Below are 14409 nucleotides of genomic sequence, written 5' to 3' on the forward strand. Positions count from 1 at the left end.
AGAATGTCATCTGACTTGTTTTTACTGAATGTTACCATCTTCTATTGTAAAACTTGTTAAAGTGTACTTAGCAAAACCCCACCTATGTCTCTTCCTGTAACTTCTGGGTCTGGAGAATAAATGCAGGAAGAGAACCCCAATTCATGGTTAATTTCCCAAATGGAAGAAATGCCTTGCACTTGAGGAAGTTCTAGGATATTAACCCCTTTCTGGGGCTCCTCACTGCTCAAAAGAGATGGGCTTTGAGTAATCTTTGGCAGCTCTGTCACCCAGGGGAAAAGGGGCAGCAAATCTGTGGGAAGCAAAGCAACATTGGACTGGCAGGCAATCTGGGGTCTAGGCACAGCAATAGCCTCATCATCTCGGTCGTTGAACATGAATTGACTTCTTGCTCCTATTGTTTTTCAACAAGCTGCAGCTAGAGTTCAAGGTCTGAGGCTGCTCCTTGGTGTCTTCTGTGTGGGGTGATTCTGCTCTTCCTGCTTAAGGAAGTCTCAGTTTAGCTCACCATACAGAGGCTGTGGGGATACTCTGCTGCTATCCATACATGACCTACCCAGGGTCTCTCTCCCAAGCCCTCTTGGGTATTACATGGCAGGACCACTACCTAAAAAGTATTGGAAATGGCTTATCCACCAGCAAGAAGGGTTACTGTTATGACCAATTTTCCAGTGTTGGTATAAAGATTACTTTCCAATAATTTTTAGACTGTGATTCTAGCACAGATTATTAGGCCCTATAGGGAAGGGGGGTGCTGGTTCCATCATCCACAGAAATGTAGACCACTGGGTTCTGCAGCTGTTTGGTGAGTCTCTCTCTCTCTCTTTTTTTTTTTTTTTTTTTTTTTTTTGTCCTTTTTGAGACTGGCCGCACCGCGCTTAGCCAGTGAGTGCCATGAACACACCAGTCATCCCTATATAGGATCCGAACCCGCGGCGGGAGCGCTGCTGCGCTCCCAGTGCCGCATTCTCCCGAGTGCACCACAGGCTCGGCCCTGGTGAGTCTCTTGATGCTGCTGCTCTGTGTCTGCCAAGGCCTCTAACAGACTGAGTTCCACTCCTTTGTTTAGGTCTCAGTCTCCTAATCAATCTTTGTGTCAGTGAAAAGTAGTCTTTAGCTGGCAATGATCACAGCCTCTGCAGACTCTGCAACATGCCCAGCATCACAGGCAGGATGCTTGTGTGCACCTTAAGAACATGATCATCCTCATGTGTCCATCCTCAGATGAGGTAGCAGTGCTTGGGAAAAGCAGACAACAGGAGGTCAGGATACCTGAACTTCCCTTCCATTCACTGACTAACTGATCCTGGACAAGTCACAGATAGTCATCTCATTATGTTCATCTATAAAATCAATGGTATAGTTTCTACCTCAATGAATTGAAAGAATTAAATGAAAGCAAGTGAGTAAGAATTTCTCATAAAATTACAAGATGTTCAAGACTCAGGTGTTATTATTTTGTAATGTCAGTTACTATTGAGGAAGTTCATCTATGTAGAATGCCTAATTGAGTCCTTGGAATAAAGCTGGTGCTTGTCAAATGTGAATTCCTTTTACCTGTCACTTGAACTTTTGAACATGTTCTTAGCCAATTGCAGTAGTTCTCAGCTTGGGCCTCATACTGGAATCACCTGAGGAGTTTTTTAAAACACAAATGCCTGGGTTTCATCTCCCCAAATACTGGTTTAATTGGTCATGAGATAAGGAGCAATGTCCAGATGCTACAATTTTTAAAGGCTCCCTGGATAATTCTAATGCACAGCCAAGTTTGAGGACCACTTGAGCCTCGATGCTCAAAATGTGGACCTCTGACCAGTGGCAGCAGCATCACCTGAGAGCATGTTAGAATGAAGAATCTTAGGCCCCATCTCAGAATCAGAATCTACATTTCAATAGCATTCCTGGGTGATTTGTAGGCACAATGAAGTTTGCAAAGCACTGTTCCGGTCAATTGAGTTGGAGAAATTTTCCAAATGACCAGAATCATGTTGCACCTGTTTGACCTTTGGTCTGGTGACTCTCCTGAATGATATTGGACCTGTCAGTATACCTCTGATTTGGAGAGATGCTGGATGTTAAATTGGTTCTGGGGGTGCAGGGATTCAGGTCTGCTCTGACTAAGCCATGCCTCCCAGGGTTCTCCAGCTGATCACTTCCTCAGGCAATGATTAATACTTTGAACCTCCTTAGAAGGGAGTGATCTGATCATTTGAGAAGCCTTACTCGAGAAGCTTTCCGGTTGAATTGCCTGGTTTTCTGAGACTAAATCAGAAGGTGCCCTTCTAAGTACGAGTAGGTCTGGGTCCAGGATGGACTTTTGGAAAGAGAAGACATGCATCTATGTGGTTGCTGTGGTATGTTGCCCTTTCCCCCCAAAAGAGGCAGCAAATCTGAGAACCCTGCAGGTATGTGAATGCGGATACTAAGATGTTAAGATGTTAGATAGGGAACTGTGGGAAAGCTTCTCAGAGCAAACTGGTGAGTGAGTGTTTATAGAGTGTTTATGTGAAACTAAGTCTTGTGAACACCTGAATGGAAATATTCATTCTTTTGTTTATTCATCAAATATTCATCTTACTTACAAAGATGCAGATGGCATGGCCCTTTATATCTAAGGAGATGTTTCTCTTTTGTCAATGCGGAGAACTAACTTCCTTTAGGTCTATACTTAAATGTTACCTTATCAAAGAAGTTGTCTTCCTGACCACCTGTATATATCACACTCTCCAGGCACTCCTTTTACCTCCTCTACTCTGCTTTATTTCTCTCCGTTGTATCTGGCTGACATATTGCATATTTTCCGACACTCTTATAGAATGTCAAATGCACAAAGGCGAGGACTTTGTTCTATTCATTGCCGCACCCCTCAGCACCTAGATCAGTATCTGACTCAGTGGGTAGTCAACAGTATTTGTTGAACAGATGTTGAATGAACAGGAGGGGAAGGAGAAGAAAGGAAATAGCACTTATTATGAACATACCATAAACCGTGCCCAATACGGATGCTCTACATATGTTATTTTATTTAATTCTTACAACATATTCTCATATTACAGACAGAGAAATGAGCCAGAGAATTAAGTAAAAATGGTTCAGAGTCACAAAGCTATAAAATAACACAGCATGAAGCAAGATTTGAACCCACATCTATTTGGTTTCAAATGTCATGGTCCTTCCACTACACCAAGGAACAGCTGGAAAGGATTGCTTCGTGTTTGTAAGCGGTGCCAACTTAAGAAGGAACAAGTATCTTTAGTGTACTCTGGATTTTCTTTTTTTTAATTCATTTTTCTACACCAAGGAACAGCTGGAAAGGATTGCTTCGTGTTTGTAAGCGGTGCCAACTTAAGAAGGGACAAGTATCTTTAGTGTACTCTGGATTTTCTTTTTTTTAATTCATTTTTTAATTTAAACATAACTGCTTATGCATATTTACGAAGAACAGAGTTCTGTCGGTATTCATGTAAGATATGTGATGATCAGATCAGAATTATTAGCATGTTCATCATTACAAATCGTAATTATTCTTTGTGTCCCTTACCCAATTTCTCCCTAAAACCCACCCCCTCCCCCTTTCCTATCTCTAGTAACCATAGGTCTGTTCTCTCCTGAAATTTTAACATTTTACAAAGTGGAAAATACACTGTTGATTCAGAAGTTTTTAGACCATTGCAACCTTCTTCTCTTACTACTCCCACCCCAAAAACCCTCAGTAACACTCAAGCCCACATAGAATACCTAGCCATTGTGTTCCTGAGTAGACCTCCTCCCAGAGTTATATGTTTCTAAATGATGATCGTGAAAGTCACCATTATGGAAACTGATAAGGGCTATTGTAATATAAAGCAGTAAAATAAAAAGTGAGGAATAGAATCTATTTCAGAATCACAAGATTCTTCTTTAAAATCAGCAGCCCTGCTCTCTTGCAGGTGGAGCTTTACTGGTTGGTGTGGAGTATTTTTATACAATTATCCGCTTAACCTTAACACGTATCTAAAACAACTTGTTCCATCTAGAAAGCCAGCCCCCTGAAGTACTAAACCTGTTCAAAGAAGCATCTGAGGCTTCCCTGTTTTGTGAACTGGATGGGGTAGGCCTGAGTGATGCAGATAAGCTGTTCTGTCTGGACAGCCACACGGAAAACTGTCCAGCTCACCATCTTGCAATGAGATGGGCTGCACAGGCCAGAGCCGCTTCTGAGTGCTCACAGTGCCTGGCTCCAGGAACACCTGCCTGCTGCCCAGGTGCTGCAAGCCAGGCAGGCTTCTCCTCACCATCTGCTATGTGCTGGGTGGGCCATGCCAGCCAACAGGTACTTCCTTACACACTCACCTGCCTCTACATTACACCAACACATGCAGCCACCCTGGCTAGGATACCAAACTGTGAGTTAGCCTGACCACACACACCTGATTTATTTATGAAGGAAATGAGAGTGTCCCCCGGACTAGACAGAGAAGGTGCATACAACACATAAGGGGTAACCGGCAAGAGAGTCTAGCAGTGTAAGGAGCTCAGGCTAGGGTGTTAGACCCAGCTGGGTCTGAGTCCTTGCACTAGCTGTGTGGCTGAAGGCAGGACACTTAACTCCTCAAGGCTGGGCACTTCCTTCGTAAAACATAAGCCACAATAACCTTTCTCACAGGGCTCTTATGAAGATAGAAGAGGTGACGTGTACAGTGATCAGAACACATTTAATGCTTGGGAAAGTTGGGAAAGGGCTGCTTTTGAAATCTTCATGTATTTGAAAGCACATTGACAGCTCCCACTCTCCACCCAAGTTAGTTGTCCCTGGTACTTGTTCTCATTAGTAGATGCTATGAAAATAAACACTAGTCAGACATTTCATAAAGTTCAGCCAAGCAGTGACAGGTTCCTCTCCTGCTTTTTAATGTTTGCTGTGGAAGAGGAAAGTCAAAGATCTCTTTGTCTGGTCATTAGTTTACACCTAGGAGATCTCCCCATGAGCTGAAGCACTCCCAGCCCCCTTTTTCTAAATGAAGAGTACCAGCCCATGGAAGGTTAGTTTAAAACGGGATGATCCCTCTCTGGCTCCAGAAAGGCATCGACTACTGTGTGGGGCTCTTTCCCAGGGACAGCTGGAGGGAGGGGGCTACCAGAGGGTTTGGGCTGCCAGCCTGTATTTTCACGGGCTTTCGGACACAGAATTCTGTTGAGAAAAATTGGAAAAGGACATGGCCGGCCTAGCTTTGTGTTAGTCAAATCCATTTTTCTAAAATCCCATTGCCCAGGGACAGCTGGAGGGAGGGGGCTACCAGAGGGTTTGGGCTGCCAGCCTGTATTTTCACAGGCTTTCGGACACAGAATTCTGTTGAGAAAAATTGGAAAAGGACATGGCCTAGCTTTGTGTTAGTCAAATCCATTTTTCTAAAATCCCATTGCAACAAATATTTTTAGTATAAAACAAACAAAAAAAACTAAACAGAAAACCTGGCCTCCAGGGACAGACTCCCTCATTCTGTCAGTTTGGATATGACAAGATGCTGCACAGTAAAAGATTGTGATTATATTTTAGAAATTGCTGTACAGCAGTGGTTCTCAGTATGTGAGATCAAGGCCAGTGGCCTCAGCAGCATGTGGGATCTGATCAGAAATGCAAATTCCTGGGTCCCTTCCCAGACCTGCTGAATCAGAACCTCTGGGGTGGGCCCAGCAATATGTGTTTCCACCAGCCTTCCTTCCAGGGCATGCCGATGTGTGCTCAGGTTCTAGAATTGCTGGCTTGGCATGATGAGGTTTGCCCTGTAGTGAATTGATGGGGGACAAACATTCACTAAGTACTCGTATACATGTTACTCCTGCAAAGTTAGATCTCATGTTTTTAGATTAGAAAATTAAAGATCAGATGAGTTGTGACCTGCTCAGAGACTCCCAGCTGATAAACAGCAGAGTCAGGATTCAGGCCCAGGTCCCTCTGAGGCCCAGGTGCAGGGGTAGAGTGTGATGGATGACAACTTGGGCCCTGGAGCCAGAGTCTTGGGGTTGGAATCCCAGCTGGGTAGTTTAAGTGCTGAGTAGTATTGGGTAAGCTAGTTAACCTCTCTGTGCCTCCATTTTCTCATCTGCAAGCCTCTACTTCATGGGAGTTTTGTGAAAATTCAGTAAGATAATTCATGTAAAGTAGCTGTAGCTGTAGCTGACATATAGTAAGCACCCAATAAATGCTATTTTTATTGCTGTTGCTGTTATACAGCCGCTCCGCCTGGTAGAGCGGAAAGAACACAGAGCATCGTTCCTTGGATCTCTTCCTTGGCATTGACCGAGGTGATAGTCCCAAAAGTGCCAATAAAAACAATCAACGACTCCCTCTCCCCCACGGCTCTTTCAGAGACCACCCATCCCCGTCCCATGATGCCCCAATATTCACTTGAGTCCCATGAAATGCCTGCTCCATTCCCTCAGCCAGCCTCCTTCAGGGACGCATCACATGCCAACCGCCCCAGCTATACATAGCCCAGGCCTAATTTGAGGACTGCAGAAAGTGACAGGAGATTACCGGAGATAAACGTCAGCTCTCCGCTTTCAGAGGAGGACACACAGTTGTTGAATTGCTTGACATGTCACCAGATGGTATCAGGGACAGTGGGTAAAAACAGCCATTTGGCTCTTGGCTTACGTGGAAAGAGCAGGGTTGCAGCCAGGGTATTTTTAATGACTGACCTAAGGGGCATTCACTTTGAGCAGAGATCTGTGACGTTTCCCACAGGCTGCTAAGTTCTAATTTTTTTTTTAAATTCAGATTCTTGAAGTAAGCCCCACCCACCTCCCTTCAATAAGTCACTATCTCCTTTTTCTTTACTGTCTCCCACCTTCCCTCTGACCATGAAGTAAATTAATTTTTCTCCTCCACAGAGACAGTTCTTGAGAAGTGGTACAAGTATAACTTTCTGCCTCTTCCCCTGGATTAGGGCTAAATCTTCCAAAGGGACTGTCCTTAGAAAGACATGTGCAGCTGTATTGGATGAGCTGTCCTCTGAGGCCAGGGACAGTCACACAGAACAGGGAGCGTGCCCCCTCACTGTTGTGTGTTTACCCCTCCTTTCATGGGCAAACTTCTTGAGCAAGTGATCTCCACCTGCTCTGACATGTCCTTGCCACCCACTCAACGGTTTAACTCCCAGTGCTTTGGCTTCTGTCCTAGTGCTTCTCTAAAAGGTCACCCGTGACTTACCAGTCCTGAAGTGAGAGGCCTCATGGGGGTCCCACCTCTCCTCAACTCCCTGCATCATTTGATATGATCACCTGCTCCATGACTTTGGAGCCGTGACTCTAGGATCCTTCCCCCTCCTATTTCCCCAGCAGTTCCTCTCTGCCTACAGGGCTGGCTCTTCTTGCTCTTGCCTCCAAGACAGCCAGCCCTTGACCCTGTGGCTTCTTGCACACTTGCCTCCGGAGATGTCACCCACCCGCATGCCTCTACCTCTCGCTTCCACAGCTCCATTGAGCTCCTCTCCCCCAAGCACGAAGTCGCACCTCCAGCTCTTGGCTGGACTTCTGGCCGTGAGCTCACCGCATCTGTGTGCACGCTGAGGAGCTTGCCCAGTTCTGGCATGCCCTCCTGACGTCACTGTGTGTCCTTCACTCCATTCCCTGGCTGGAGACCCTGGAATCATATCTCGTCCTCCTCTCCTGTGGTCTCCCTCCCTTCTTTCTCCAAAGCTGAGGAGTTACCAGGTCTGACTGGTACTCAACTTGTAATGTCACCTGCAGAAACTACTTCTCCTCCCACTGCCACTACCTTAGTCTGAGGCCAGAGCCATCTCCTACTCACACAATGGCATCAGCCTCCCAACTGGCCACCTTTCCCTTCCACTCTTCTGTCTGTCTGGTCTGTGCCCTCAGATCCACCCTGCCCTTGAATTAGTCATATTGGTCTACTCAAACAGCTCCCAAATCAGAACTTCCAGTCCTAATATTCAAAGTATTTCACACTTTTCTTCTAAAGGAGTCCCTTAAACACAGGACTCCTTTCAGCTCCTAAAACAAGCCCACTGCTCAAGTCTGTGAGTGTGTTCTCCTATGCGCCCCACACATGCCCACCTCCAGACCTTCGCTTACGCCAGTGCTTCTTCCAGGGGGCCCTTGCTGCTCCCTTCTGCCCAACCCCACACTCCTTTTAAGATTTAGCAGGGCTTCTCTCTTCCAAGCAGCCTCCCCTTTTATTCATTCATTTATTGAAGAAACCAATATTTTTTGAGTCTGCTCAGGTATTATAGTAGATGCTAGAGAGAGCATAGGGAGAAAAACAAGCTATACATGGACAGCTGATAGACAATCACAGAAGGTGATGTGTGCTTGCAAACTGAGAAAGGGAAAAGCACAGGTGCTATGACCAAGGGTAAAACGGCACGCAATTGAGACTGGGAGTCAGGGAGAGCTTTCTGAGGAATTGACATGTGAGTGTAGACTTCAAGGATGGCAGGAGCTGGCAGAGGGTGGGGAGGAGGGTCTTCCAGATAGAGGGAAGGGCGCACGTGGAAGCAGAGCATGCTGTGGTGCCTTGATGTGAATGAGAACAAGGCATCCTCTGCAGGGGGAGCACAGCTGAAGGAGGTGCTCCTGTGCAGGAAAGATCTTCATGTTTTGAGGAACTAAAGAAGCTTGTACTAACTAAAGAAGATTGTATTGTGGAGTGACCCCAGATGAGGCTGGAAAGGCAGGTGTGGCCAACCGTGCATAGCCTGCCAGCCATATCAGGGATTTTTCGATTCATCCTGAGCACATGAAAATGAAATCCATAGGACGTATCACAGCCCACCGGGCTCTTTGTGATTTCACCTCCCCACTCATGAGCTCGCTCTCTCTTTAAGCCTCCACAGCCCTTGTTTTCTGTCCTAGTCCTTTAACACCAAGAGCTAATTTTTCATTAGCTTCCTCCCTCATTAAATCAAAAGGTCCTTGAAGCTGACACGTCTTCCATGTGTTTGTTTTGCTCAGTACCGTAACATAGTAGGTCCTCAATTAATGATTGTTGTGCTCCTTCCATGGTGATACTTTAGGCTTTGGTATTTTTGAATTGGCGCAAGAACCAGAACCCTATTCAACTGGCATAATATTAAGAAGATAATCTAACATTTATTAAACACTTACTGCATGCCAAAAGCTGTGCCAAGCACTTTACATGCATTATCTAAGTTAATCTTCAAAATAGCCCTTGAAATAGATATTTTACTGTCCACATTTTGCCATGGAGTCACAGCACCGGCTTGTGACCAAGTCAGGAATCCATGTCTCTGATCTCAAGCCCTGTGCTTTTAACTAGTGGGATATACTATCCCTGGGTAATTTATTCATTTGAAAATGAGATCTGCCTGGACCTCAACATTACAGAGGTAACAGTGGTGCTATAGCTACCTGTAGAATACAATATTAAAAAAGAGAATAAGGATGTGCTATAAATATCCACTTCTTCACTACTGAATTATGCATATTATTTACATAGAACTTTTTTAAAAAGTGTGCTTTTAACTAGTGGGATATACTATCCCTGGGTAATTTATTCATTTGAAAATGAGATCTTCCTGGACCTCAACATTACAGAGGTAACAGTGGTGCTATAGCTACCTGTAGACTACAATATTAAAAAAGAGAATAAGGATGTGCTATAAATATCCACTTCTTCACTACTGAATTATGTATATTATTTACATAGAACTTTTTAAAAAAATTATTTCTGTACTCAAAAGAATCAGCCATGGTCAAAGCAGATCTAAAGTTTCTGGAAGGAGTTAGCACTGTGCAGTGTCCAGGGGCTGTGCACAAACAGCTGATAAGAGACAACCCCATTCTCTTGAATGTTCTGACAACAGCCAAGACTGACAGGTAACCAGGCAAACAAACAAAATCAGCAGAGGAACGGTTATAAGTCAACAGGAGAAAATCACAATCACATCTGAAAACAGTGTTCCAGTTTTCTGGGAATTTACGAGGCATATTGACTCTATCTTTTCTTCTCATATATGTAACCCTTTGTCACTGTGTTTAGTGGCAATTGCCTCTTGCCTCTTAGGCTCACAGCCCCTTGAACTTGTGCAGTACTCACGCCAATCCATCCATTCATCCACACATGCTGAGTGTTTTCAAGGAAATGTGCAAGATACAAAAGAAGCACAAAATGGGGTCCTCTCCTTGGGCAGAAAAGAGTCATGATATAGACAGCCCCTTGAACTTGTGCAGTACTCACGCCAATCCATCCATTCATCCACACATGCTGAGTGTCTTCAAGGAAATGTGCAAGATACAAAAGAAGCACAAAATGGGGTCCTCTCCTTGGGCAGAAAAGAATCATGATATAGAAGAGACTTACACACCACTAACAATTGTAGAGCTACTGCCAGAGTGCTGTGTCTCTGTGATGTGCTGCTGGAATTCCAGGAAGGAGCATGGGGTGAAAGATGAGCCTGGAGCTGGGCCAGGGCTGGCAGCAACCTAAGAGAGTGCAGTGAGACTGGGTTGCAGGAAAGAGAGGAGGGAATGTGTGTGCTGGAGATTTAGGGCCAAAGCAAAGGCCAAGGCAGGTCTGAGCCAAGTGTGGGATGTGAACAGTGTCCTGTCTGCCCCACAGCCCAGCAGGGTTTCCAGGTCCTCAGGGCCTGGCCATGTCACAAATCAGCCCAGAAGACCCCAGGCTTTCCCCACAGCTGTTTCCCCACCCATCTCACTGCTCACTCAGGTTGCTCCAGCCCTGGCCACATGGAGCCCAGGCCCATGAAGGGTGCATGCCAGGGCTGATGTCAGTGATGACAGAGCTCAAGCAGGCAGGCTCAGGGCCTAATCAGGGTGGGAGGCGAGAGTGACGGGGGTGCTACAAGGACTGCGTGAGGGTGCTGAGGAGGGGGAGGTCCCGGCCCATCCGGGATTAGCCTGCTGTGTCTATCCACCCATGGCACAGGACAGCGACTGGCTGTGCTTCATTAACCAGGAAATCAGGAACAGAACTGAGTTCATTTGCAGTAGCACCTCCCACTCGTATATCTTCAAAAGCCACATATAAACATCAATATGGTAACCAGAAGGCTATGCTCTACTGGCTTAGGAGAGGCACACATTTGCATCTACCTATAAACAAACAAAATGTGGTGGCATATGCCTAGAAGGCAGATTTAAATTCTCTGTTTAATTCTCAAAGTTAATTTCTCATTTTCCCTCTTGTTTGTTATTCTTACTATTATTAATACTTTTCTCCTATGCCAAAGTTCGAGGGGCCAAAGAGTCAAGCATGGGCCCATGGGTCACAGTGAGAAGAGCACTATGCCCTATTACTTTGGGTAAACTGACAACCATTTATAGCAGTGTTTTCTAGGGTGTGGTTTGAGATCTGCTGTGTCAGAATCATGGGGTGTGGTAGTGCGGTTTATAAAAATGTGGATTCCTGAGCCCCACCCAGCTCTAGTCTGTACTCTCTGGAGCTGAGGCTCAGGAAGCCCCATTCTAACCAGTGCCTCAGGTGACTTTCATGAACACTGAAGTTTAAGAACCACTGTCAGAGGCTCATGCTCTATGAGTAGGGAAACTTACTATATCATGAAGCTATTAGGTCTCATCATTACTGACTTTGAATGGTAGGCAAGGGAACAGTTAAGTTAAGGTTTCGATAGTGCTAAATGGGACAGAGTGGCTTGCACTGAAAGCCAGAAAACTTATTCAAAAATAACCTTGTCTAATAGATTGAATGCAATAAACTAAAGCCCAGTTACTTTGCAGAAAGACTGGCCTGTTTAGGCATTGCAGGAAAGCTCAAGATGAGTCATAACATAAACACTGATGATAATGCCTTTCATCCTAAGCCTTTCCTAGTCCCAGCAAAATCCAAAAAGGGAAAGAAAACTGCACCAGTGGTGGGCAGGGTAGTATCAATTGTTACTTGCCCCTTTCCCTGCCTCCACTCCATCACCAGGGTCACTGCTCAGAGCAGCTCTCTGTGCTTCTGCCCACTACCCTTAACCTTGGAGGAAGGGAGTGGTTAGAAGCCAGAGAGAATGGGGAGCAGATGAGAAGGTCAGGGAGAGAAGAGAGAATAGGCAAAGAGGGACCTCAGGAAGCTGTAACAGAAGAGGAAATCTAAGCAAGAAGCCATAGATGCTGGGAAAATTTAAGGAAGACATAGGAATAAAGAGGGAAATAAAGGAAGCAAGTATAGAACAGAAAGTAGAGGGATTTATAGTATAAGTTGTAGAGCCAAGAAGACCCAAGATCAATCCACCAGGAAGACAAGAAATCCTAAAGGTATCTGAACCAAAGAGTAGAACTGCAAAATATGTGATGCAAAAAATGATAGAACTGAAAAGAAAAATAGACAAATCCCTAAGACTGAGAAACAAAGAAAAAACAAGGTAAGAGAACAAGGCACTCTTTTTTTTTTTTAAATTGGTTATGAATATTCATCAGATACAAAGCTGATTGTCACCCCTCATGTCCATGATGTGAGGGTCAGATTCATACTGGAAGTATACCCATTACCATAAATTGCATTTGTACCCCAAGTTCCCCACCCAATTATCCACAACCTTCCTCTCCTTCCCCCTTATCCCCCCACTCCACTTGTAGACCAAGGAATGGAGAACAAGGCACTCTTACCACTCTTATTCAAAATAGTGCTGGAAGTTCTTGCCAGCACAATAAGGAAACAAAGAGGCAAACAGACTGGAAAGGAAGAAATAAACTATTTGCAGATAACACGATTGTCTAAATAGAAAATCCCAAGGAATCTACAAAAAAAACCCAAAACTGAAACTTATTATAATTAATAAGTGAGTTCAGCAGGGTTGCAAAATACAAGGTAAACCTTAAAAATCAATTGATATCTATATATTAGCAATAAACACATAGACACTAAAATTAAAAATACAATACCATTACAATGGCTGAAATAAATACTTAGATATAAATCTAACACAACTTGTACAAGACTTATACGTTGAATAAACACATAGACACTAAAATTAAAAATACAATACCATTACAATGGCTGAAATAAATACTTAGGTATAAATCTAACACAACTTGTACAAGACTTATACGTTGAACGCAATGCTGATGAAAGAAATCAAAGATCAAATACATGGAGAGACATACTATGTTCATAAGTTAGAAGATTCAACATAGTAAATATGTTATTCTCTTCAAGTAGATATACAGAGGTAATGCAATTTCTATCAAAATCTTAGTAAGATTTTTTTGGTAGGTATAAACAAGACTATTCTGAAATTTATATGGAAATGCCAAGGAACTAATAAAGCTAAGGCAATTTTGAAAAAGATGAATTAAGTGAGTAGCTTAGGTCTGGTCCTCTGATTTTCTCTGCTTGTTTCTCAGCATTCTTCTGAGTCATCCTCCTGAAGGGATAAACACAGAATCCCTGCGCTGCTGCTTGCATTGGTCACAGAGTAACAGGAAATATGTATGGAGGAAGATCCTCCTGTCAATAATCAGATATTATCCTGTAATATTTTCGACCATCTTTCTGCCCTCAGCCCGCTTACCCTCCTATTTGTCCCTTCAGCTTGTGGCCCAGGTCCTGGAACATAAAGATATAGGCTTCGTGATGGTGGATGCAAAAAAAGAAGCCAAGCTCGCCAAGAAACTGGGTAAGTATGACTTTTGAGATGTATCAAGAAATAACAAATGTATCTTGCAAAAAAAAGTTCAGTTGCATTTATTCTTGCATGATAATTGGACTATTTTAAAATAAATATAGAGTGAGCCTGCATACCTTAGTCTTGGGCTGGAGAAGAGTTTCATAAAAGTAAACATAGGCATGAATTAAATGGTTTCAAATCACTCATGTCACATATCTTTATATCATATGGGAAAGGGGGGTTCTTCCTGGAGAAACTGACATTAAAAATTCAAGCCTTTATTTCCAGCTCCTACAGCAGGCTAAAAGGCCAGCTTCTCTATCTCACCACCGTGGTGATCTCTCTGAGAGAGTTAAAATCTCTTCCTCAATCCCCTATTATTTCCTTGCCTCTTGGCCAAAGCAGCCAATAAAAGATAGCACTAATAGTAGTGACTCCAGTGGTTTCTAAATATGAGGCTGACCGCTAGCTAGGCATTATCACCAAGGATGAGAGGGAGCATTTAGGTGTGGTACGATTAAGTGACTACACAATGGAAGTTGTAATCTCTCATGTCAATATGTCATGCTTAAGTGCAAGTGCACTTTAAGATCCTTACCCCTAAAATCCCAAGGAGAGAGAATATAGGTAGCTCCTCTAGTTTTCAAACACCCATACACAGGTACTGCCCATTTGGTTTTTTCTGCTATTAAAAAATAGCAGGAGATTATAAAACAGGACCTTTGAAGAAAGGTTAATTGGATTCGGAGTAGTAAGCACAGGGAAAAAAAAAGATTAGTGGTGGTTCAATAAATACCTTCAGGTACATAAA

The 14409-nt window shown here is 43.8% G+C and overlaps 1 protein-coding gene across 1 annotated transcript in view; it reads left to right on the forward strand.

Annotated features, from left to right (window-relative positions):
* The window catches only part of CASQ2 (calsequestrin 2 (cardiac muscle)), a 44945-nt gene that overhangs the window by 9650 nt on the left and 20886 nt on the right, over window positions 1–14409 (forward strand). The window contains exon 2 of the mRNA XM_008580423.1: window positions 13523–13607. Coding sequence (XP_008578645.1) covers window positions 13523–13607 — 85 coding nt within the window. The remainder of the gene's footprint in view (window positions 1–13522; window positions 13608–14409) is intronic.

Source organism: Galeopterus variegatus, unplaced genomic scaffold, assembly GCF_000696425.1.
Source record: "Galeopterus variegatus unplaced genomic scaffold, G_variegatus-3.0.2 Scaffold2086, whole genome shotgun sequence".
NCBI classification, from domain to species: domain Eukaryota; kingdom Metazoa; phylum Chordata; class Mammalia; order Dermoptera; family Cynocephalidae; genus Galeopterus; species Galeopterus variegatus.